This window comes from Schistocerca gregaria, chromosome 5 (genome assembly GCF_023897955.1).
Source record: "Schistocerca gregaria isolate iqSchGreg1 chromosome 5, iqSchGreg1.2, whole genome shotgun sequence".
NCBI classification, from domain to species: Eukaryota; Metazoa; Arthropoda; class Insecta; order Orthoptera; family Acrididae; genus Schistocerca; species Schistocerca gregaria.
The window spans coordinates 636,562,497-636,590,425 of NC_064924.1; the positions used below are offsets into that span (position 1 = coordinate 636,562,497).

The 27,929-nt window shown below is 38.2% G+C and overlaps 1 protein-coding gene across 1 annotated transcript in view; it reads right to left on the minus strand.

Moving 5' to 3' along the window:
* The window catches only part of LOC126271983 (BLOC-1-related complex subunit 8 homolog), a 114,869-nt gene extending 87,645 nt beyond the window's left edge, over nt 1-27,224 (minus strand). Inside the window, exons 1-3 of the mRNA XM_049974448.1 lie at nt 27,027-27,224; nt 26,668-26,845; nt 15,268-15,375 (exon numbers count right to left, since the gene is read on the minus strand). Of these exons, the coding sequence (XP_049830405.1) occupies nt 15,268-15,375; nt 26,668-26,845; nt 27,027-27,078 (338 nt within the window). The 5' untranslated portion in view covers nt 27,079-27,224. The remainder of the gene's footprint in view (nt 1-15,267; nt 15,376-26,667; nt 26,846-27,026) is intronic.
* Between the last annotated feature and the right edge of the window lie 705 nt (nt 27,225-27,929).

The following is a 27,929-nucleotide window of genomic DNA, read 5'->3' on the forward strand; positions in this document are numbered from 1 at the left end:
TATTTTTTTGCCATTACAGCATCTATATTTTCAACATCAGCAGTAGTTTGCATAGAAGGTATTTAGTAATGTTTCACAGGATGTCTTGTCACATCAACCACTAAAAAAACTGTAATTATCCCAATTTTCTGTTGTACGGCAAAAGACTACCTTGATGATTAAATAATGAAGGAAAATTATTTGCTAGCAAACTGAGGTTTTCTCTAAAATTTTTGATTACATCAGAAGGTGAATCTGGTGGTGAATAGAAGGATCCAATTGCATTCTGTAACTTCAGTTATATATGCTTGGGAGGGGAAAAAAAGGAGAAGGGGGAGGGTTGTCTGATGTAAATTCTAACCAAAAATAGATTCAGTTGTAAGTTTATGCCCACCACTGATACTGAATGTTTCCCCAAATAATCTTGCCTGCAGCTTCAATTTCTATCTCAAAGGGTTTGTGTTTCTTGTCTACTGCAACAAATACACCACCTCCATTTCCCATTATAGCCTATGCTTCCAATACATGCTTAAAAATTTCCTGAAAGTTTTACTTCTGTCAACATCAAGTTTTAATCAGTTTTCTGTACCAAGTACTATGTGAGCTTCACAGCTTTTTTATGAGTGCTCCAAGCTCTGGCACTTTGTTGTGAATGCTTTAGCAGTTAAACCCTAGGATTTTAATGCTCTCATCAGTAAGGGATACTTTTTAAAATCCTACACTGATACTTCTGGGTCTCCTACAGTTATCATTAACTGGGCAGGATGGAGAGTCATCTAACTTAAAAAAATCTTTGTGTGCACCCCAGACACAGTCAGCTACCTGGTTAGCAAGCTCTGATGTGTAGTGCACACCCGACCCATCAAGGGGTACCTTACATTCACAAACCTATGGTCCAAAGTCTAGGAAGTCACAACATAGCTTGTCACAACCAGGGACAATGCTCCTGATCGTGAGCATCGTTGAAACTCCATGAGTGAGGCTGGTATTCTCAACTTCCCTGCCAGTCACAGGAATGATCCGAATATTATCTCACATCCCAGATGGCACGCACCATTTGTCCCAACAGGTGCTACAATATGCAGTTGGTTACACCCTGTTCCCTCAATGAGTTCTTCAGAATGTTGAATGCATATAAATTGAATACATATGGTGCTCCTTCCAACCTTTGCTGCCATTTCCCTATGGTGTACCATTATTCACCTTAAGTTTGGACCACCTATGATTAACAGACTCCAACCCTTTTTTGTTTGCCTCTCCTTGACACATGACTCAGCATGTTTCCCAATACATTAAGTGGGTCTCACTGGCTCAGTTTAAGTTTCGGTGAAAGACAGCATTTCAAACTTACTAGTTATGGGGACGTTTGTAATATCTGGAATTGCCCCTAGTCCTTGCCTCACCTGTACAGGATACCTAGACCTACCACTGACATGCCACTCAGCCATTCATGTTCAAGAGGAGACGTAGTGATAAACCCTGTACAGCAGTATCCACAAGAGAGGACAGTAGTTGAGACCCCTTTGGTACCTCTTATACATGACTCTTGGGTGGGCTCCCAACACACCTATTCACAGCAGCTCTCAATAACTTGACAGTAGTCAAGGTAATTTACAGATGCTTATGAACTTAAACTAACTCATCCTGTGCCTGAGTTGGCCTGCATTATGCCTGGCACAATATTTTAGAGAACAAGAAAAAAATATATTAAAATTAAGCTTTCTGATCATCTTTTAATGAAAGGGTCCAATCTGCTGCAATTATTACCACTAGTCTTTCAGAGCAGAAGCCATTAACAGCCAAAATGAGACATCCATTACAACAGAAAAAATTGGTACAAAATTTACTATTACTTTGAAAGACTTTTACAGCAGAAACAAAAGAATGACAGAATACAAAATTTAAATCACACTTATCAGGCACATGCATTCCACCACAATGGAAAACCCTGAAGTCAGTTTACATATGTAAAAGTATGTGGAAAACTGCATGGATTTCTTAATTCGCTGATGTTGACACATATCCTACACTTTCATGCCAAAGATAAACACAGCGGTGTCACTTTACCACAGTCAAAAATTAGAAAATTGCGGAGCAACAATGACGCACATCTTCCACATGTGGCAGCTATCAAACCTTGATGAGATTTCAGAGTCATGCAAGGATTGGCAACTTGCTTTAACATTCAGAAATTTAAAACTGTGCACATCACAAATTGAAATAAAAAACATAGTATCCTATGATTCCAGTATCAATGATTCATACTGGAATCAATCAATTCACACAAGTATCTGGGTATAACCAATTGTAAGGGAGACCCATATAAGTGTAGAGCAATCTCTGTTGATCCATTGTGTACCTGGGACAGCAGCTGGTCAAATATTTATCATGTAAGATCACCAAACAGCTGTACATATTTGAGATGTTTTTTTTATTTTATTTTGACTACCAGTTTCAGCATGCCATCTTCAAGCACCATATGTATTTCATAGAGAGACATTCAGATGTATCGATATTGGCATAGTGGAGCCATCAGTGTCTGGATATTGTGAATTAACTTTTTGAGTGATTCCTTTGAAGATTTGACAACTAGAAGGGAGCACTCGAAAAACGAAGTCGTGATATCCAGACACTGATGGCTCTGGTACGCCAATATCGATACATCTGAATGGGGCTTGAAGATGGCATCCTGAAATGCTGAAACTGGTAGTCAAAATAAAATAACATCTCAAATATGTAGGCTGTTTGGTGATCTTCCTTGATAAATAGATAGAGCACATGGCAGAATTTGGTTCACTGGCTAAACATTGGTAAAATGCAATCAATCTAAAAAGGAGACTGTTTACAATACACTTGTGTGTTCGATCTTAAAATATTTCTCGAGTGTGTGGGAACCATACTGAATACAACTAACAGAAACTACTGAACACATACAAAGAAGGGCAATGTGAATGGTCAGAGGATTGTTTCACCCACAAGAGAGTGTCACTGAGATGTTGAAAAACATGAACTGGCAGGCACTTTAATATACATGCCAATTATCCCACAAAAGCCTAATTACAAAGTTTAAAGGTTCAGCATTAAGTGATGATTCCAGGAATATATTAGTACATCCTATGTATCACTATCATAAGGACCACAAAGACAAGAATAGACTAATTACAGTAAACAATGACTCATTTAACGCACCATTTTTCCCATGGCACATATGCAAATGGAACACAAAAAAGTCCTAATAAGTAATAAAATAGGAAATATCCACTGTCATGCATTCAACAAGATTTGCAGAGTGTATATGTAGCTGCAAATGCAGAAAGAGAATCATTGTAGAAGACCCAAAATTACTTCTCTACTTTGGTTATGATTGTAGGACAGTAACTTAAACCTCATGGAATTTATGAGCAATATGTGCAACTTAAGGAAAAGACAGATTACTACTTACCATAAAGATGACAAGTTAAGCTGCATATAGGCACAATTAAAAAACATTTATGCATTGATTTTTGCCACAACCTTCAAAGACACACACACACACACACACACACACACACACACACACACATTCATTCACACAAGCAAGCACACCTAACACAGAATTCTGATCAAGCTGCCTGTGATGGTGGTCATGTGTGCATAACATATGTGTTTTTGTTGGGGGTTGTTTTGGGGGAGGAGACGGACAGCGAGGATTAGGGAAGGATGGGGAATGAAGTCGGCCATGCTCTTTAAAAGGAACCATCTCGGCATTTGCCTGGAGCGATTTGGGGAAATCATGGAAAACCTAAAACAGGTTGGCCAGACGTGAGATTGAACCATCGTCCTCCCGAATGCGAGTCCAGTGTGCCAACTACTGTGTCACCCTGCTCGGTGTGTTTTTGTGGGAGAGGAAAACTGGACGGGGGGAGGGGGGGGGGGCAGCTTATGAGACGTCTTGATTACCATACGATTTTTGAAGACTACAATGAAAAATAAAGCTGTTCTGTTTAACTTTACCAATGGCTTAAATTATGGCTCAAGATTGATTCAACCCGGACATCAAAGAATGGAATGCAGTATCTAAACATTTCAGAGTGCATTTCGGTTATCAGCATTCACACAGACTATCAAAAGAATGGACCACCACCACTGAGGAATCTCGGCAAGAAAGTTGCAACACTGATGATGTACTGGGTGGTTATCTGTTAACATCAGAAGTTTCTTGCTACATTCACTTGCATTATAGTAATGGACTTTCTGCTCAGTATTATTTCATGGCTTCCTTTATTATCTGATACACTGTGAGGGTTGGATGCAGACTTATTAATGTTGAATGCATACCTTCCCTTCCCATTTACTTCAGCCATGGCCAATAATGAGTGATACATGTTTCACTGTGGGTCACAGTGTTGCAAAAAACAGTTCAGTTTGCTTGTCGAAGCCCACATTATGATATTTGTTAAATCCCATCTTGTGATTGCTGTTGTGTGACACATTTCAATAAAGTAAGCAAGTATAATGTTATGAGTACACAAAAATTGTTAAGTTACTAAGGTATAATGAAAGTGCTTGATAACTTCCATTCTGGTGTTCCTGCCCACAGCGTTATGGCAGTAGTGCTAAATTGCAATAAAACTTTGTGTTTTTTTTATTGCTAAAATAGGATGATCTACCTGGAAAACAGAGACAGATCACTACACTAAAACTGACCACCATTGAGATGGCACAATATGTGTAACAGAAAAGTGTGTGGTGAAAGCTTAAGTGCAAACATCACATTTTGTAAAGAAGACTGTTTTAGAAGAGGGAAATTTGTCATCAGACTTCTCAACTTTACTGACATTAAGCTGGATTATCAAAAGCATTGCTTTACACTAAATGAGATATGATGACAAGCAATGAAAGAATAATGTATGAGAGAGTCTCAAATACAAATATGTACTTCTTCCAAGCCATTATCAACAAATTTTGCAATGAAAATATTGGCTTGTCATCAACATCAGGTAGTAGCACCTCTCTTGCTGCTGTGGACCTTAACTTTGTAGATCAAGAATGGGTAAAATAGGTTGTATTCTACAATAAATCTCACATTTAAATTTCCAGTACAGTGCAAACTTTTATTTCGAAAAAGCGCATGAACATTTTTGTTCATTAGTGTATATATCAAGCTTTTGTTGTGTTAATCTTTGAAAATGTATTGCAACTTTAGTATGGTTAATCCCACTATTTACTACTGGCTTACTTTTAAATTACACTGTACACCATTTCACATAATATTAGAGTTTGTCTAATTTTCCTCTAATCACTACATGCACTGTATGCTAATTCCTAATCACAGCATCAAATAACTATTTTAGAAATCATTCCAACAAGAGTGACTTCCATTAATTCAGACTGGGATTTCCCAGTTAGTCACAATTACTGAGTTCATTGTTTAAATTTCATTTGAGGGAGGAGGGGAGGGGGGGGGGGGAGATTAAATGAAAAATAACTGCAGCATGTATGAAAAAGCACACTTATAGATGAAAAAGTCATTGGAATGGAAAGTGCTTCATAACTGAAAAAGTCAGCTCTTTTGAGGGGAAAAATACAACTTTAAATTAGACAGCAGTTTAAAGTAGAAAAATGTACTGTGCATGTTTGGCATTTATGGGTGCTCAATAGTGAGGTTGTCAGCATCCTTACACACACACACACACACACACACACACACACACACACACACACATACACATTTACTTTAAACGACACAATCACTCCATCTCACACACCATAAGACAACGGACAAAGGGTGAAATGTGCTATACCTGGGATTAAAACATAAAGAAAATGTCAGAGGAGCAAAATAACACCATAGGGAAATGTGATTGGCTGACCACTCACAAAAACATGTGAGAGCCTGTCACCTTGTTATACGTTACAAATATTTCCCTACAATTTTAGGAAACATGTCAGATATATCATGAAAACCTTAAAATTCTAACCAAATTTGTTTGAGTGTCACTTAAAATAAAGAGCAGATCTGTCAGTAATTCCGCATCTGCCCTCTAGTGTGAAAATGAAACACAGTCTGGTGAAATGTGTTGCAAACCACAAGCACCATACATAGGAGGGTCCTCTCACCATAGCAAGAAGCCATGCATCATAAGACCATAGTCTATTCAAAGACGAGTAAGGAAGACCTCTTTCTGTCTGTGTAACTGGAAGGAGGTAGACCACAGCTGAGTTATGGACTTTACTAGATGCAGCTTACTGTCTGTCACTTGCAGCCCATCGACACATAACTGTGCACCTCAACAGTGAGGTGATAGCATGCAGGTTGATGGAACACTAAACCAATGAGTGTAACATGCCTCCTTGGCTGCTGCATCTGCCCTTTCATTCCCCGCAATACCCACATGCCCTGGCAACCAGCTGAAAGACACCTCATTCCCAAGCCTTTGTAGCTGGAGGAGGGCATCCTGTATAATGGACCACTTTATCTGCTGGGTCAAGCATTGTAGAGAGTGAAGGGGACTCATGGAATCAGAACAGATAAGAATTTAGCATTCATCTGCATCTGCTCCAGTGCCTACATGATCACATATAATTTCACGTCAAAGAAAGTAAAGACTTGAGGCAGTCAGATCTTGATGGCACAATCAAGGAAAACAACAACAGAGCAACCAATGGCATCTCCCTGTTTAGACCTATCTATAAACACAGCTACTCAGTTGGGATACACAGTTAACATATCATAAAACAAAATATTAAAAACATATGCAGGAGTGTAACATATCCATTACTGCACTAAATCTAAAATTACTCTGGCCTCTGCAGGTGATTAAAACCCTTCATCACCAAGTGACTCCAACACATGCTGCATGCAAATACAAAGTGGCCTTGTTGCTTGTGGATGACGGGAGAAAAGGCATTCCAGAAATGGACAAGCAACAGTATATAAAAAGGTGAATTTGGAGCAATGAGGAACTTGCATCCCTGATGTACCATCAAGAGCTGCCACCGGATGATGGGTCGCAGTTCCCCAGACAGGCATACAGATTGGGTATGGGGCAAAAACTTGTACAGAATGATAAAACCCACCGTCACGTATAAAACGTAAAACTAAATTAGCCGATGAGGTGTCAGCCAAAGAAGGACATCTCACCAAGATATGGGCCACTGTCAGATGGGCGCCCCACCGACATTGAGGTGGGTCTTCACGGCACAGGAGGTAGCCATGTGTCACCTAAGCATGGATAATGCGGAGCCAGCACAGAACCACAGAGTCTCTGCGAGAGACCCGCATGGAGAACTGCCACACATTTGTAGTCTCCTTAATGGCACGCAATTTGTTGAGAATGCTGAGGTTATTCCATTTTGTCTCCCAAAGCTGCAAAACCTTGCAGTGTAGTACTGAATGCAGGTCAGTTGCAGAGAAGCTGATCTCCATAAGCAGTTTCTGTGTAGCCTGTTTAACCAGCCTGTCAGCAAGTTCGTTGCCTGGGATTCCGACGTGTCCTGGGGTCCAAACACCACTGAACAACCACACCATTCCAGGGCATAGATGGACTCCTGGATGGTCACTGCCAAAGGATGACAAGGGTGGCACTGGTTGATAGCTTGTAGGCTGCTCAAGGAGACAGTACACAGAAGAAACGACTTCCCAGGGTATGAACGTTTGTGCTCAAGAGCACGAGAGAGAGCCAGCAGCTCAGCAGTGAAAACACTGCAGCCATTGGGCAAGGAATGGTGTTCAATATGTCCTCCATGGACATACACAAAGCTGACGTGACCATCAGCCATCGAGCCATCAGTGTAAACCACTTCATGGCCTCGGTACATGTCAAGAATCGAGAGGAAGTGGCAGCAGAGAGCCGCGGGGTTAGCTGAGTCCTTAGAGCCATGTGAAAGGTCCAGGCGAAGCCACGGCCAAAGTGTGCACCATGGAGGTGTACGTGAATGGACCTCAAGTGTAGGTGATAAAGACAAGGACTCCAGTTTGGCAAGAATGGATTGGACACAAACTGCAATTGGAAGCCCTGACCTGGGTTGCCAATGTGGGAGATGAACAGCCATGAGTGGGAAAAGGAGACGGTGATTCGGATGCACAGGAGAACTACAGACTCCCTGGGAAGGGAGTGACCCAAGGGACCCCTTCCTGGCGAGATTAACTGAAGAACACTTACGCTACTCCAGCACAGAAGTGGGGACTGATATCCCCGATGGTTGGGGTGAGGCTAGAACTGTTGTAGCGGCGGTATAAGACAATGTCACTGGTACAGGACATAGGCCTCAGTGTAGCCTACATCCTCAGCCTCAGCCTCAGCCTCAGTGTAGGTCAGTCAGCCCAGGATCTTGTACTCCATCATTTTCCTTTCTTTCTGGAGAATTCAGCAGTCAGGTGAGCAAGGCAAATGGTGCTCTCCGCAGTTGACACAGATAGGAGGTGGGGCAATTGGAGTATTGGGATGTGATAGGCACCCGCAATCTTGAGATGTGATGCTGGAAGTACAGTGAGAAGACATATAGCTGAACTTCCAGCATTTAAAGCAGTGCACTGGGGGACGGACATAGGGCTTTACATCACAGTGGTAGACCACTGCCTTGACCTTCTTGGGTAATGTATCACCCTCAAAGGCCAAGATTAAGGCACTGGTGGCAACCTGATTATCCCTTGGACCCCGGTGGACACACCAAACGAAAGGTACACCTCGCCGCTCTTAACTGGCGCGCAGCTCACTGTCAGACTGAAAAAGAAGGTCCCTGTGAAATATGACACCCTGGACCATATTTAACCTCTTATGGGGTGTGACAGTTACAGAAACATCCCCCAACTTGTCAACAGGTGAGTAATCACAAAAAAACTGAGGCTTCATCATCATGAAAGATTCCTCATCAGCTCTTGAACATACAAGGCACCAGGGAGAATAAGAGCCGCTGCCATCCTTGGCCTAACGTTCCTCCTATGGTGTGGCCAGGGAGGGGAACCATTTGGGGTCTTACTGTTATTAAATTGAGCCCGTGAATGCTTAGGGACTGCTGGTGTTTGACCACCAGCAAGAGATAATGTACTACGCTTCATCACGTGTCATCCACCCTGATGCCACCCACTCTGACCAGGAGCCCTCCCCACAGACGCCATCCAGCTGCAGCAAAGACCACCTGGCAGGATAGCCATTGCCGGGGTACCGATACATCTACTCCTCGGTATATGTGGGGAGTTAACGGCAGAGGCATTAGCAGAATGATCCCTGTGTGGTCAGGGGGCTACAACCAACAGGGTACATGGCGCCCCTTCCAGAAGAGACTGGCTACCATGCTGGATTTCAGGTGCAAAAAAGGAAACAAGTCCATTATCATCATCACTGTAGAAAACGATACTGCACAGTTGGAAAATATGCACCCAGGAGGGTGACCTTGCCCAACAGTTGGAGAATGAGCAGAAGTGCAGATCCACATCGACAAAGGATGCGATAGGTCTCAGCGCATGATGGACACGATGCACCATGTAAGGCGCCCTTCCCCAATTGGCTCACCCTTTGGGAAAACTTTGAAAAATTGAGGTAAATCCCTACAGGGGACCATCACAAAAGGCCAAAACGTGTGAGACACCTTTTAGTCGCCTCTTAAGACAGGCAGGAATACCTTGGGCCTGTTCTAACCCCCGGACCCACAGGAGGCGTTGCAACACTGGAGGAGGAATAAAAAACTGCAAATCATCCACAAACAAGGAGCATTCTACAGAAAAGAGGCTAACACTTTAAACACTGTTCTGAGGGACACCAACCCCCTGCTAAAAACGATCCAACAGCACATCACGAAACTGGGATTATTTTCCTTTTTTTAAGAAAAAGGAAAGAAAGAAAGTGGTCACTTCATACTGCCTTCTAAATATTATATGTATATGTATGTATATTGTATAGTAAATGAATAATATTATGAAATATCTGAATGACACTTTTCCTTTTCATTTGCAAACTTTACCATATGAACTTGTGATGTTACCTAATGGTTAATGTTAGAGTAGTTGCTCTTCTAAACAGCATCCCATATGGTCAAACCAGCTACATCTATACCTGTGATTACTCATACTTTAGGTACTTGGATTATGCATGGCTTTATTTAAAAAAGGATAGCTCAATGTGGTAATAGGTTCGAACTGCACACGTCTGCTTTCATGCCACATAGCTAATTCATTGCAAATAAACTAACCTGTAGCTGTGATCTTGCAGTCACTGGCTAGAACTGTGAGTTAATAAGATACACAGAAATACAAAATAAAAGCTAAATGAATAATCTGATAACAAATTTTCCAATCTAATGTCTATAAGTGATGCAGATGACAGATCTATGTTGAGTAATGTTTATTCAAGAAAGGATATCTCAAATACATGGGAAGTGGTCCTACAATATTCAATTAAAATACAGACAGAAAATATCATTACCAAATGCAGTAAAGTTACGTTGGGAGCATTATGAGAATGGTAGCAAAATCCCCAAAACTTCTGTAATCAAAGATACTTGAAAACGAAGACCATTTTGTAATCACAATACACGAAATATACACCACCTCAAAACAGTTCAGGATTCAGCTAGATGATTTACAAACCATCACATGTGATACAAGGACACTATCTCATAGTGTGTCTATCCTAAGTTCCATAATACAGAGTCCTACTCTGGAGCACTTTCAGACCTCTCAAATCATGGAATCCCTTCAGAAGTTAAAGTCTGTTAGCAGCTGTTCACTACACAGAACCAAACACGTCCTTGATAGAATACCACTTGTTACCACAAGCAGGTCCACCTCTTACCAGAATTCATATAAAAGTGCCCAGAATCTCTCCTTTAAGCTCTTCACTCGAAAAGCCCCAGTCTCCACTGGACTCCCATAGTGTTCTGCTAATGTCTGCTTTTCCACTGGCTCAAGGCCATCTCCAACAAAAATACATTGTTCTTAAGTTCTACAGACATCATGTGACTCAAGCTGACCACTTCCCAGACTAAAGTATACATCACACCAGCATTCAAACAAAGAAATGTTATAAACATTTGGTCACACTCAGATCATTCACAATAAATATAAAGGTTCGTCCAGAAATAAATAATCCAGTATTCTATCACAATTGCACTCACAATAAATGACAACAGATTGTTGTTAATATTGTTTAAACAATTATTTAGGCCTGCTTGTTAGAAGCATATTTCAGCACTCTTTTATGAAGGTGGTGATAACTGACACATGCGACTGACCAGTCTTAAATTATCATGATTTTATATTATCAGTTGTAATTAAAATTTAAATAAAGTTACTGGCAAAGTAGTACACTGTTCAGAGGTACTCAAGCTGTATTCATTTGCTGTGTAATTGTGGAGGATATGATGTTCTGAGAAACATTTGCATAATGAAAAGATGTAAAAAATGTAATAAATCAAGAACTAAAATAGATACAGATACATAGCTTTCAGAGATGATTGCTATATTGCCATACTGTCATCTGAGATATTGTATGCTGAAATCGCATGAAGCATTTAAAAGTTGATGGTTCAGAAATTCATTGCGAAAATGTTTGTTTGCTGTGAAATATTAACTTCTGTAGTTTTAAAGATATTGGAATACTGGTGTGTCAGCGGATGCTACTAATTTTTCTGAGATTGCAAATGTATTCAGGTTTGTTTTAATACTTGACTGTAAATTATTGTGCATTCTCAAAGATCTGTAAGATCCATCTTTCAGCTTATCTGACACTCCGTTATTTCTAGAAGCATTATCTGTCCTCTTAAGCGATTTTTCCGTCATCTTAATTACCCATATTGGTTTTTATCCACATCCGACCCTTTGCTGATGCCCCTGCATCTGGCTTGCCTGCAGCAGCCACTGCGGCCCACCCGACCGAGATTCCCTCTCGGTCCTGAGGCCACATAGCTTCACAAACAAATTCACCTCACCACATATCAAATCTAAGTGGCTGATCAGCACGCTTACTTATGCATAACATTGCAAACTTTGTATATTCATACTTTTTGTACGACAGGTGGTCCCTCGCAACTATACTTTCCTCAATTGATACTGGGTTGTGTGATGTGTCTGTACATTACGTTGAAATTCTGACTGGTGTGCACACAGCACCACTTGATGGTGCAGACTAGTTCATCCTTTACTTGTGGCACTTTACATCACTGAAAGGCTGGAGTGTATCCATGTATGCAAGTGAAACAAGGATGACAAGCAGTTTAGATATAAAGAGAATAGAGGCTTTTGAATTATGGTTTCATAGAAGAATGCTGAAGATTAACATAACTAATGAGGAGGCACTGAACAGAATCGGGGAAATAAAAAAAGGGGTTGGTTGACAGGGCGCATTCTAAGGCATAAAGCTATCAACAGTTTAGTAATGGATGGATGTGTGGGGATAGAAATTGTAGAAGGGGAGCAGCAAGTAGATTCAGAACAATTTAGGCTGCAGTACTTATTTGGAGATGAAGTGGCTTGCACAGGATAGAGTAGAATGGACAGCAGCGTCAAACCTGTCTTTGGACTGAAGACCACAACAACAATTACATTAACTTCTGCATTAAAGGCAATGTTTCTGAATATGTGCAAACAATTGAAGGTTTAATTATTTTATTTATTCAAATACTACACTGTTCTATGCCAAACAAAACATCCAAAAGACTTCTGGTAAGCACAAGGTTATTAAAAATATTCGTCTTTCTCTAGATAATTCTGATTTTTTTTTTCAGTGACAAGGAAACACATTTTTTTTTAAAATGTGTTATCTCAAAACGGTCAATTAAGCACACAAAACATCATGCACAATTTTTTTTAAAAAATTGATAAGTTAAATAAAAACTACTTCAAACTAAACAAGTGATTTAAGTAATTAAGTGAAAGCTGCAGACTACAATAATGTTTGTAAAAATTGCAACATCTAGGATGGCTGCCTATAGCTGTGTCCTATCCTTTTCTTTAGAGACTAGAAATGTTTCTTACAGTGACACAGTTTTGTTCATATAGGACATGCTCATCAAAGAGTGTCACTTGTGTGGAACTGGTGAACATGAGTGGGTCATACTCAGTGAAAAGCACATATCATGTGACGCAATATCATTACAGAATGAGATGAAAGTCACATCATTTATGTGGAGATACCTGAGCATATCGCTTTGATCTGAGGGGCCAGCTCGGCACCATAGCATCACAACAAGTAATGACTCATCCACATCTACAGTTCAGTGCATCTGCCATGAGCCGGATTCATGGTACACCTGTCATTCCTTTGTTCATAAATCACAAATGCTTCAAACTCCAACTGGGACATGAATGCGACTGTGTGGACTGAGAGACAAAATGAAGTGTTTTAAACAAATCCTGGTTCAAACTCCCTATATTGATGGCCAAGTATTCCTTAACACTTCAAAACTGGGCAAAATATGGCAGTCCACATAACTGAACAATACCATTTACAAGCACCACAGATGACACGAGGCATAGAATACAATGTGTGTTGTCATTTACTATGTATCAAGTGCTGTCTGACAAAGTGACCTACACCGAGGATGTTTAGAGGCCAGTGTTCCTCTACACACTGAATTTCAGCAGCACTGTGCCTGTCCACATGCGATGAAAAATGTGGAAGCTGCCTACTAAGAATAGCAGGTACCACTGTCACCATTTACTACATGAATTGCTTATTAAATATGTCTGGGATACAGTTGGTCAGCAACTTTTTTAAGCATTGCTAGTGCTTTGCAGAAACATTTCCCTAGCCCTCTGATTCTCTGCTATGATATCCTGAGTTGCAGTTAAGTCACACCATTATACTGTCTTTAGTGCAGCACAATGCTCATATCAATCATGTTTATCCTCTGTGTTGCAAATTTCACAAGCATTGGTGTATACAATAATTGGACAAGTGCAATTTTAAAGACATTGGTGATTTCAGTTACACATTACATGGTGTAAAAAACAACAACACTTTTAATCACAGTGCTTAACACAAATCCCATGGCAATCATTACCTTATCATGTACAGCTGTACGTGGTTCAAGGCTGGTAAAGAGGCATTAGTGAAGTGAAGGGAGCCTACAGAAACAAAACATGCAACAAAATATCAATAATATACAGAACAATTACTAAACATGCAATATTTTATGCACTAAGGAAAAATTTTAAAGGAAAATATCACTCAGCAGTCTACTTAAACAGGACACAAACCACTATTAGCTGCAAACTTTTCAAATAAAACAAGAAGTAAAAAGTGTTTTAACTAACTTGACTTATACCAACACGACAGACTTTTGAAATGGCACACACTCACAGTCCAGATGTATACATATGATACTGTAAATTATAGTGCCATAGTCTCAAAAATAATATCTGCAGTGCTCAGACAGGTGGAATCATTGAAATGACAAGTGTGGGAATGTACAAAAAACCGGACAATTACAGACCTTTTTAGATCTGGATTACTTTTCATCATCCTGCTTGTTCACTCAATCCCCACCTGCCATTTCCTTGTTTTATTTTTTTAATATATTTTCAAAGCAAACTGAATATGTATTTTACTTTTACATAATATCTTACTAATGGTCCATAACAATCAGAAACCACACCATTTGTAGACAATCGCTGGAGTCTACTTATTCTACAAAACAGCTACTAAGGAGCATACAACACCTGTTTGAAGTAACATCCATAAAGACTAACAAACAGCAGTAACAAATTCAAATTAGTATACCTTTACCTGTCATTTTTCATTTCTTTCTTTCAAAAAAAAAAAAATGGTAAAATGTATCAGACTACTGCTACAAATATGTTCTGGTATTCCAAATACTATATGCTGCATGCTATTAATCACCATGCCCCCATCTATCATTAACGTGCTAAAAACTTTACAATTAGATTAAAAGCATTAAATGGAAAGAATATAAAAATTATAGGGAACATATTTACTACCTTCCAAGTCTGGAGATGATACATGACCACTTTATAAATTTTCCATCTGTCATCTTTGAAGTTATTACACAAGATTTGCTTAAAAGTGTGACTACAATGAAGCATAATTATGTTCATAAAGATACTTGGATCTTTGCAGTATGGGATGTCAACAACCATTCAGCATTCATTGGAGATATTATGATTTACAATAGTCATATTTTTCAATGGCAATCAGGCCATACAAGAATGTCCGATCTATACTGGAATAATATAGACTGCACATACGATTAAGATTTGTGTTACTTAAAAGCAATAAGTTAACAAAAAAAAAAAAAAAGAAAGAAAACCTTCACCATCACATCTGTGTGTCAACTAAAATGAAATCTTACCTTCTGGCTTCTTCATATTTTATTTGCTGCTTGAGGAAAACTGCATTTTTTAACAATTCCTGTATGTTGTCAAAACTTTCCTCAGCACCTTCCATAGATTTTATAGCCCTACAAATAATCAGCACACTATTAGTGCGTTAACATCTTTGAATAACAAAAACAATACATGGACCATTACAACCACAAAAAATATTCAACATTGGTTTAATGCTAATGAGTTAACACTTAATCTAAGTAAAACAAATTATATACAGTATGGCAAAGCAACTCAAGATATGGACCTCCAGTCAAAACTAACGGATAAGAAGACAGAGAGTGTACAATCCACAAAGTTTTTGGGCATGTACATTGATCAAAAATTAAGCTGGAAAGACTATCTCAAGTACTTATCCCACAGGCTCAATTCGGCATGTTTTGCATTGAGGATATTATCTAGAGTATGCAGCACAGACTGTACTAGACTAGTGCACTTTGTTTACTTTCAGTCCATCGTGTCTTACGGCATAGTGTTCTGGGGTAAAACTAAATCAAGCTTAACAGATATCTTCAAATTTCAGAAAAGAGCTATACAAATCATAACACATAACTCTCCACGAACTCATTATAGACCCCTTTTCAAAGAACTGCAAATACCCACAATACCATCACTGTATATTTTTAAAAGCATTCGGTGTACAAGAGCACATATGAAAAATCTGTGTACAAATGACGACTGCCATAATTATAATACTGGAATGTTACTTAAATCAGTCTTGATTGCAATTTTTTTTTTATTCATATGACCGGTTTCGGTTCATTCAGAACCATCTTCAGATATGATATTTCAGTTACAGGAGTAACCCGTCCAAATCCAGCAACTTTTACATGCTACATCACATAACCAACTGGAGGGGGGGAAAAAAAACAATCAAGACGGATTTTAAATAACATTATAAAATCACTGATTGCTGTTATCCCATAAGACATTATGTCTGTTTTTGCAAAATAATACTAGAACTCGTAAGAATTTGTATGTAGAAAGGGTAAGGACAACACAAACCCAAAAGCATGTAAGTTATTTTGGAATAAAACTTTACAATTATCTGCCAGTGTACATGAAGGAAATAATAGATGAAGTAAAATTTAAGACTGAGCTTAAAAATTAGCTTTTAAGCAAAACTTTCTATGGCGTAGATGAGTACTTTGATAGTGTGTAAATTTATTGCCAAAAATTTTAATTTATATGTCTAAATTTGTACTTTTTAAAAAATGCCTTGAAAGTGATATTCCATTATTATGTCTGTAGTACTTGTACTACTATGATAACTTTGTTGTGACAATTCCTACATCATGTAAATGATTTACAGGAAGATAATAAAATAAAATGAAATGAAAATATACAAAAGCTAAGACACTTATCACCTTCTGAAAAAGAGAGGGATATAGTATTGTGAAAGTACAAAGAAATGTGTTACAACTTACAAAAGAAAAATAAGTTAATATAAGCAGGAGAAATCAATGGTGTCACACAAGATTTACCATACATTCAAAAACATACAAGAGAGAGCAGTGTAACAAGACAAGCATCCAAATCCATGCTGTAACAAAACAGAATTTTTCAAAAAGGCTGCAGAGTGATTCAAATGATGGGTCTTAGAGTGATTAATGACATGAGAGTTATTCAGTCATTACTAATGTTCAAGAAGTGATAACAGTCTCCCTTTTACAATATGAAATTATCATTCCTTTACAAATGTTCCAAAATCATATATTGTTTGCAAGAAGTTTATTATTTGCTTGCTTCCTGGTAGTTTCCGTTCCATGATCTGTCATGGCAATCTTTCCTCTAACAACTTTTTCATATGCCCATATCATATGAACTGTTTTTCTTCCACAAAATCAAAACCCAAACCTGTGATACTCATTTTCTTCCTAACTACTTCACTTCTGACCATTTCCTCATCTGTATATCTTTGCAGCTGTTCTCCAAAAGCTCAACACAGTTGCTATCAATCTTTTCATCAAATGGTATCTAACTGCCCATACTTCTGAGCCGTATGCCACAATGCTTCAAACAATTGTTTTCACAATTTTTTGTTTGTTTCCTTTCAACTCTGTTGATTCCATAAAATACTGTTCAGTGTCCCAATAGTGAAATTTCCATAATTTGTTCTTGAAATAATTTCCTTATCTTGTTTAACATCTTGTGTGATATTTCTCCCAGCTACAGGGGCTGGACAAAAATACGGCAACACCATGAGAAATGCATGCTTGAATATAAATGCAGATTCTACCCACACCTGCAGGTTGCACTGTTGTGTATGACCACAAATGAGACCTGTGCAACGTCTTCAATAGTTGGTAAGTGTCAGCCATGGTCAGAACAGTGTTCTGTGTAGTCGTCAATGCATTATGTAGGAGCTAAGTGAATTCAAAGATGGGCAAACTATTGGTGCTTGTTTGGTGGTTGCTTCTGTAACCAAACTAGCCAAGGTGTTTCGTGTTTCAAAGAGACACAGTATCAAAGATTTGTACTGCATACAGGGAAAGCAGAAACAATATTATCCGTTAAGTCACAACATGGACAAAACTGTTGTTGAGTGATGGTGACAGGTGGTTATTGAAAAGGACTGTAATGAAAAATAAGAGGACAAGACTACAAAGTCATTGTAGAACTGGAGTTGTACTTGTGAACCCTGTCAACATAAAAACAACAAAAAAAAGAGAAGCCTCACAAGCAGGGACTTGTAGGGCAAGCATGAATTCCTAAACCACTCATCATTTGTTGCCTGTAACACAAAAATTTAATGCCGATGCCTTTTAACGCAGACTATGGAGCAATGGAATAACATCACTTGGTCAGATGAATCTCATTTCACATGGCTTCCATTTTCTAGCTGAGTTTACATCCCAAGTGTGAGACATGGGGAAGGGGAAGAGGGTGGTCTGGTCATGATTTGGGCAACTGTATCTTGTCATTCCATGATCCCCACGATTACTCTGAAAGGCCGTTTCACCGACACAGATTATGTGACTATTTTGGCTGACCATGTCCATCCCATGGTATAAAGTTTGTTCCTAAATGGTGATGCTGTGCTTCAAGATGAGAGGGCCTCGGTTCACACGCAGCTTTGTCCTGATCTAGTTTTGTGAGCAGAAAGATGAACTGCATCTCTCCTGGCCACCACAGTCACCAGATTTCAATATTATTAAGCCTTCAAGGTTGGAGAGAAGCTGCATTTATCCATTTTGAAATGACTGGAAGCTCTTTTGAATGCTTTCCTTCACAGCATTAAACACGGTAATTCGTTGTGTTTGTGGTGCTTCCACATTTTTGTTCACCCCTGTATTTGAACTCTTCAGTATGCATGATCAGTCCCGTCCCTTCTTCCCATGTCAAACTGTGATACGTTCCTCCCATTACCATGTGTTTTGTTTCCTTTATGTTGACCTGAAGGCCCCATTTTTTTTAAAAATATTTTTGTATTTATTTCCTGGTAATATATTCAACGTCTTCATCATCTTGTGCCGAGATGAGCTGCTCATCAGCAAATTGTCATGAATATATAGTACCACAATTTACTATGAGTCCCATGTTCTTACATGTTTACTTTTTTTTTTTCCAAACAGATCCTGAATTGCTTTAATTATGATAGGATTAATAACATACAACTCTAAAGCCTTCCACAAAATTGCAAGAAGTATAGTTTGAAAATAGTGTCACTAAAATGATGGTAATTACAGAAAAATTAATTTTAGGCATAAATGAACGTATGACCTAGGACACCAGCACCAGCAATGAAGATGGCTCAGTTCTGAAGAGTTGAATTTTATAAACATATTTGACTGGTGAAGACACAATACGTTTTAGACATACTGTATAAGTACCAATTTGAAATACTGTCTGGGGAGCAGGAACTGAAAGTGAGAGACTGCTGTCAGTCATTAACATAAAAACAGAATAGGTGGTAACCTAAGTCATTGAGCTAGAGAACACCCATTGCAAGTGATTGTATGTTCAATGTGAATTTAATTCTCCGATTCTGATTGTTAGAGTTATGTCCACCGACTGATTCCTACTATATAGTTAAGATTGTAAACAAAGATTTTTAACTATCTTTGTTACACTGTTATCTTCTGATTCTACCAATAAGGTATTGTGTCGCATTGTAACTAAGCTATGTTAATGGAAAGCGGACCTTGTGTGATTGACGAGTTTGAAACAGAAGATATCGTTAAATCAGGGGCTGGTTTACGAATGTTTCAACATCAATCAAGAAAGAAAGCACAGTCCTCGCGGACAGAGACTTTGTGGTGGTAATGGCCGGAGCAAACAACGTCAGCAGAAACGAAAGGAAGATTGCTACTTTGACACTGAAGAAGACTATTGGAATGTTAACCCACACCAACATGATGGTCGTTAATGTGCCACACCGACATGATTTGCGCCAGTGGTCATGTGTGAATAAGGAAGTGGAGCAGACAAACAAGGAGTACAAAGCTATCTGTAAGCACTTTAAGAATGTTACCTTAATTAACACCAGAGAATGGCATACCAAGCATGGTCAACATTTCAGCTATCTAGGTAAACGTGTTTTACGTGATACAATTATCGGAATAGTATTGGATAAGCTAGAGAAGGAAAAAAGTCCAGTAATGTGTTTGGATTATGTTTCAACCGAGATGACAAAAAACAGGTTGGGTGTTCCAGTAACATAAGGACACAACCTGGTCCACTTTCATGCAGTAACAGTAGGTCATGCCAACTAAGAGAATATGCAAAAAAAGAAATGCCTAAAGTAGAGTTTAAAATATGCTACCTCAATATTCAGGGCATGGCAGATAAAAACTTAATTGTCAACGAATTTTCAAATGAAAACTTGATAGATATTCTATGTTTAAGTGAACATTGGTGTAAAGAGGATGAGCTTGGGTACAAAGCATTGGATGATTACACACTATTTAGTTGCTATTGCAGAAAACAGCACTTACGTGGTGGGGTAGCAATATATGCAAAAGCACCTCTTGCACCAAACTGTGGCAGGATAGATCTCAATACCCTTTGTGATGAAATGCATTTTGAAATACCAGGTCTAGTAATTGAGAGCCTTAAGCTAATGGTAGTAGTAGTGTACAGGCCACCTAGTGGTGACCCCATATCTTTGTGGAGAAACTTGAGGAACTCTCAATGTACATATGTATACCGAAATGGAAAAAATACAATGTTGTCATTGGAGGGGATATCAATTCAAGTTTTGATGTCCTGCAGGACAGAGAAACTGTGACAAAGCTCAAAAATGTGCTTCCACAATTTAACCTGTACTATGTTAACTGCAAACCTACCAGAGGCTCATCCTGTCTAGACAATATATTTACAAATATTAAGAGAACTTGTAAGTCCACTGATGTAATTGGTTTCCCTTTCTCAGACCATGATGCAGTATATCTTAGCCTAAATAATGTAACTTCAGACTGCACCAAAGCAGAATCAAAAACTGTGATTACTAGGCCAGTGAGCAGAGAGAGAATGGATAGGTTTAGACATGCCCTCACTTATTTCGGTTGGGACACATGTTTTATTAGGCTTCAACACTGTTCAGCTGATATTGTATTCACAAAATTTTTCTCCATCTTTTTAAATGTATTTGAAAATAACATCCCTCTGAAAAAATGTACAGTGAATATTAGTAGTGATTACAAGAAAAGGAAAACGAAGGAATGGTATACTCCACAGTTAGGGCAACTGAAAAATACTGTTATGCTGTATTCTAGTCTGTACAAAACCAGTAAATCAGAACTGTATAAAGACCTGTATGCTAAAGCTAAATGCAAGTATAGGAAGGTAATAAATGAAGCAAAGAAACTGCATAACATAGTAAACATTGAAAAATCTAACAATAAATGCAAGAAGGCCTGGAGTGTAATAAACTCCATTGCACACACTAAACACAGAGAGGAAATTGCCATTACCCCAGAAGAATTTAATAAATATTGCATTCAGTCCATTGAAGAAATTAGTAGTTCAATAATCAAACCACCTGAAAATGCACTTAGTATTATGGACAGCTGCTATGAAAAGCTTCCCCCAAGCACCTTCACTTTCACAGAAGTGAGCCCAAATAATATCCTAAAAACAGTGAAAAATTTCAAACCTTCGGTTGGTGTTGATTACTATGATATGTCATGTAATTTGTTGAAAGATGTTATTGATTGTGTGATTTATCCTTTAACCTTTTGTGTTAACAAATGCCTAGTTGAAAGTAAGTTCCCCGACATACTAAAAATTTCTAGAGTTGTGCCCATATACAAAAAAGGGGAAAAGAACTGTCCTGCTCGTTACAGACCTATATCCATAACGCCAGTTTTTTCAAAAATTTTAGAAACGATTATGTATGAGCAAGTTAGTGCTTACTTGGGTAAACTAAATGTAATTAGTGATAAACAGTTTGGATTTAGGAAAGTTAAATCCACAATGGATGCAATGGACTCCCTCGTAAAATTAGTCCTAGATATGTTCGAGGCTAGGAACTATGCCCAGGCTACATTTTGTGACCTGAGCAGAGCCTTTGACTGTGTAGAACATGACACTGTGCTGAATAAGCTACTTTACTATGGTTTTGATAACAACAGTATAAATATGTTCAGGTCTTTTCTAGAGAACCGTCAACAAGTTGTGTGCATTGGTTAATGTTAGGTACGGAGTGCCTCAAGGGTCGGTGCTTGGACCTTTACTGTTTATAATAATGATTAATGACCTGCCCTTATTCATAAATTCTCATACAATATTGTATGCTGATGACACAACTTTTCTACACAAAAGCTCTGATCTAGGTACACTGAAAACACTGACCGAAAATACCCTTGCTCAGTCCTCATTATGGTTCAAAGCTAATGGCTTCTTGCTAAATGAAAACAAAACCCAGACACTTTACTTTAGCCTCAGAGAGATTCCTAACTACCAGGAATTAGAAACTGTTAAATTTTTAGGTGTTACTATTGACAATAAATTGATGTGGGAACCACACATTAAAAATATATTGGCTAGGCTTTCAAGAGTTATTTATCTAATTAGAAATTTAAAAAGACATGTTCCCAATGACTATGTGAGATCAGCATTTGCCTTCTTCCAAAGCATCAGCTCTTATGGAATTTTACTGTGGGGTAGTAGCTGTTATGTAAATGACATTTCACTTTTACAGAAGAAAGTAATAAGAATAATAACGGATCCCGATAAAACAGAACATTGTAAACCTCTGTTTATTAAATTGCAGTGTCTTACAGAAGTAAACTTATTCATCTACAATGTTTTAATGTACATTAGAAACAATGTGTCTAATTTTGTGTTCAGAAGTGATATTCATAGCCATAATACTAGAAACAGAACATCTGTAGGCGTACCATATCATAGATTATCAAAATCGCATAATTCCTACCTAGTTCTTGGACTAAGGATGTTTAATAGACTAAGTGCTGACTTTAAAGAACTGCCTGTAAATATCTTTACAGCTAAATTATACAAGCTACTAGTGAACAATCTGTTTTACACCATTGATGAATTCTTTGAAGATGAAAATATTGTATTCTAATGTGTACCTATTTTATGTAAACCAATTTACATCGATATAGTAGTTTATGTAGAAATATATGCTCTTGACTTTGTCTATTTCTGTAATCAGCTGAACGACAATTGCCTTTACAAATGTCTGCTTGTGTGTGTGTGTGTGTGTGTGTGTGTGTGTGTGTGTGGGCGCGCACGAGTGTACACCTGTCCTTTTTTCCCCATAAGGTAAGTCTTTCCGCTCCCGGGATTGGAATGACTCCTTACCCTCTCCCTTAAAACCCACATCCTTTCGTCTTTCCCTCTCCTTCCGTCTTTCCTGAAGAAGCAACCGTCAGTTGCGAAAGCTAGAAATTCTGTGTGTGTGTTTGTGTGTTTTATTTATTGTGGCTGTCTACCGGTGCTTTCCCGCTTGGTAAGTCTTGGAATCTTTGTTTTTAATATAAAATTATTATTATGACTTCATAAATCAGAATTTATCCCTCCATGAATTGAACCACGGCTATTGTCGTAATACTACTTCCAAAGAAACCGTGCTGAAGTGTAGAGAGGAGGTTTGAATTTTCCAAGACAGCCTGAGAAGGCTCTCAGTAACGATATAGTTCTATAGTTACCCACTTCTACAGTATCTCCCGTTTTGTATAGGGATTTTATTTTGGAAACCTAATTTGTTTTGGAACACTTCTACAAAAGATGATGTATTTATTATGTGTTATACACTTCTGTAAATTACACTAGCACTACACATGGAGACTGATCCTAATCCAAGAAAAATTACATTATATTTTATTACTGTTAGAACTATTAGCATGGCTGTAAACTTCATCATCACTGATCTTACTTCAAGTCAATTTGTTGACTTTTTGCATGCAATGTCTGCTTACATAATCAGCTAATTTCTGATATCTAACTAAACTTCCTTGATTTTCCCTTAAGGTTATATCACATGGCTTTCGGTATGTTTCGCTGCTAATGATATTTCACATGCCTTTAGATTTGTTTTGTGCACTTTCATTATTTTGTCATTGTGCATTTACTTAGCTTTCGGAGTTGCACTGCAACTGTTGATACATTTAATGACTTGTGGATCTCTGTTTATATTTTTGTGCTAATTTAGACATTTCAGAGTTTGGCTCAAGACTTATGCCCTGAGTTATCAACTATTTGTAGTCTACTGTTAACAAAGTAATTTTCATCAGTTATCTGTGGGGGAAACCTTTCAGAAAGACATATAAATGTCATTGAGTAAGTGATGAATGCTTTATTGGTTGTTGAGTTTGAGTATATTGGTTATTTCCAGTGTTCTTTTATATTCAGTGATAGGTAATCGGAAAGCCTTGTACTGGCACAGTCATGGTTGTTGTGCCTAACACTCTATGGCATGGAGGAGTATATTATGAGGGGAGATACAATTAAGAAAGAGAGAGACTGCAGAGAGAACAGTGTGAGTGCAGAAAGAGTGGTGGTGATGAGTGTGGGATGGGGATAGCAGAGATTAAAGCCAAGAAGGTTAGAAGACTGAAGGAAGTGTTATAAGGATAGTTATCACGAAGCAGGTGTTGGGTGGAAAGATCCAGATGGCCCAGGTTGTGAAGCACTTACTGAAGTCTAGAATGTTGTGCTTGGAAGCATATTCTGCCACTGGCTGATTCACTCTGCTCTCAGGTGGACAGCTGGCTAGTGGTCTGGCTCACGTAAAATGGTGAGCAGAAGTTATGGAAGAGTTGATATATGGTATGACTGCTTTGTCAGGTAGTCCTGCAGGACAGGATATACTTGTGGCACGACTGGAGAGGCACATGTGGGTGGGTGTATCAGTGAGTTGTCACTATTATTTCTACTGTCATTTTCTGTACGTTAATATTAAGCTTAATTACACTCTTGTAATATAGGTGAATCAGGGCAGCCTTCAGATTTTTAAGAAATGATGATCTAGTTATTGCCAGTATTATTGCATCTTCATTTCTAACATCAGTTCTTAGGTCTATCAAAATACTTTTAAACATTGAAATAATAAAGTCATTTTTGTGATTTTATAATTTACATACAAGTTACATAATTTATGAAGACTTTACAGAAACAGTAATAGGCTACATTAAAATAATTCATACATGTGTGTTTTGATTCATCACTACGGCACCAGCTTTCAATAATATATACATGAAATCTTTCTGAGAGTCCTTAATGTTACTAGTCTCCAGCACTTCCCACCTAAGGAACTGTTTGTTACTGAGAACATTTTGCCAGTCAACAATTTTTGGCTCCACTTATTTACTTTGTGTAATCATAACAACAAAAATCATTCCTGCTGACATACCAGTTTCCTTAACCCTGTTGAGGACCACTGCCTGACACTTAGAACATGGCATTCCACTGCTATTATCCCTGATTCCTCACTTGCTACTGCATGATGATTATGCAGCACTGGCTTCTCAATCCTCATAGAGCCCTATCAGACTACGACTTATGAAGTACCGACAGATAACGATGAAGGTGATGATGCTACTGCTAGTGATGTGTGGTCTTATGGTCACATAAAAGTTCTCAGCATTCTTTATGAAGAGGCTGTAGCCACTTCAGAAGGTTTTCCTCTTCGCGTGCCTTGTCTGTGTCTGCTGTATGCACTTTCTTGTCTCCTGTCTTGATGTTACAGTCTGCAACGCATTTCTTACTTTCGCTGATTTACTGTGCCGCACCTGCTAAGTGTTCTGGCGCTATCTTTTACTGTGGCTGCATTTCTATTACACATATTTCAGTCCATTGCATGGAGAAAATATGTTTGCAGCAGTATGTGATCTCTTGAATCTTTTGTTTTAGTTTCTCTATTCAAATGTGGGCTGTGTCTCGTGTAGTCACCTCTGCTTACACAAACGTGATACCCAAAACTCATGTTTATGAATGATACAAAATTGTTTTTACAGAGTTAATTAATTTTGCTAATTGATTCTCAGTTTACAAGGCCAGCACCAGACTTAACATCACTTAAATTAGGCTTGTCAGAAAGTACTATAATGCAACGAATGAAGTTTATATGGCTTACTTCTGACAGCAGCTCATCAACACTATTAGTAACACCTATAATAACAATTCATTGTTGTAACTTTTACCACCAATACTTTGTCACTTTATCCAGCTGAGCACTCAGAGCACTCACTCATAACTGTGGCATACTCAATGTTGAACAGGGTAGTCAACTTCTGAATGCATTTCTTCAAGAAAAAAAATTGTTATTTTCACTATTTCTGTTGCTCGTTCCTTGTTCTGATTTTATGATCATTTATGTTTCTTTTATGCATTAAGATATCTCCTGATTCTGTACTTTGAAACTGTTCCTAATGTCATCATTGAAGAATAATTTGTAATGCAATTGGGTCTATAGTTTATTGATCTTATAATTTATTTCTTACACTTTTGTTCATTGGATGGGTTTTCTGTAGCTATGATTTTCAACAGTTCTACCTCCAGAGTTATCCTCTATATAGCTGCATTTAGGCCAAAATACCCCAATGCATGTAATACCTAATTTACGAAACAGTATCTACAAATTGAGGCTAAAAATCCATAGACATGATAAATTTAATTATAATGTTGGATATCTTAAAGAGCTTGAAGAAGACTCAGTTAAAGCACAGTACAAAATCAGACTAAATGTCAGAGAACGCAGGCGTTGAGATCAGTCGCATTAATGTGTGCGTTAGCGTAAGGTCAACTAATATAGAAGCTTGAAATGTCAATCTATGTTTCATACGATTTTTTTCGCCACAATTTACTTCGGCTTACCAGTTCGAAAATACTCTCGCGGTCTGAGAGACTACACCTCAGAGATACGTGCTTAAATGAAATCTGAATGTGCAACAACTTACCCAACGCCATATTCGACATCGTAGCATCGGCCTTGCAGTTCATGATGAAGCTTTGTAACTTCCACTCGTTTTTCGACCATTGGTGGTAATGCTTTCCTAACATGTTCTTGGAGGCGATAAAACGCCAAGGAAGGCTCATTGGCAACAATGTGCATATTTTCTGATATTCTCTCCGTTGCTGCGTCAATAATGAAATATATTTCGCAAAATGTCAGAACTTAAAATAATTTTCTGCATTTCTTAAAATGCATATTGAAGTTTAATTATATTTATCGGTACATTAGCATACACCTATACATCAATACGCAACAATGTGCAACAATTCTACACTGTAAAAACAACAACTTTACAATTCACACCTTTTTTCACTTTAATATCCAATTCAGGATCAGAAATATTGTGAGAAGACATTATCGTCTCAGAGGATATCGAAGAATTACAGAATACAAATACTCTATTAGGTCAACGGCTGCGAGTAAACTTAAATCCCCCGAGGACACCAAAATATAAACAAAGCACCCCAAATTCCGTCTGCTTTCAATGACAGCAGACAACACATTGCTAATATCAAAGATTTTCATACTACATAGTTATCTCTACAGCGCTATTTTATAACTCTTACTTTATCTCTTTGGCCAGCATTCAACATTTCCCGAGAAATATTAACCGAGTAACAGTAAATGAATTTTAATGAGCATTATAGTTTTCACTTAAGATATGTGATTCAATTTGATTTATTTATACATCTAGGGATCATCACACAACGGTACAGGATTTGGCATCATAATAAAATGAAAATAAATAGTTAAAGATACAGTCGTACACACATATAAAATATGAAGGATGATTTTATGAAGATAAGAGGTAGATCTACTCTCAACTGCAGGCGTTTCACAAAATCTGATGGTTGATTTCTGTTTCCAAGACATATATTATGGAGCTTGCACTTTACATATGATCAAGAATATGTAAATGCTATATATTGTCATCGATTTCTTGACTCATGAACATCTACTTTTGTCATCGCTAGTCAGCACCACCGGAAGCGCCGGCCTTTGGCTGTGTCTGCTGTCACCAAGAAACTTCATTGCTCGTTTGCTTCTTCTTTTTTTTACATGGTGATAGTAAGCGAAGTTTGTATTCACTGCTCAGAGCACTGAGGTTATAAACTACGGCACTGCCGATACGAATGGTAGACTCGCCCGCAAATTAATACACGGCGTGAAATGAGAACCAAATACACTCCGTGGAATGGGCGAAAG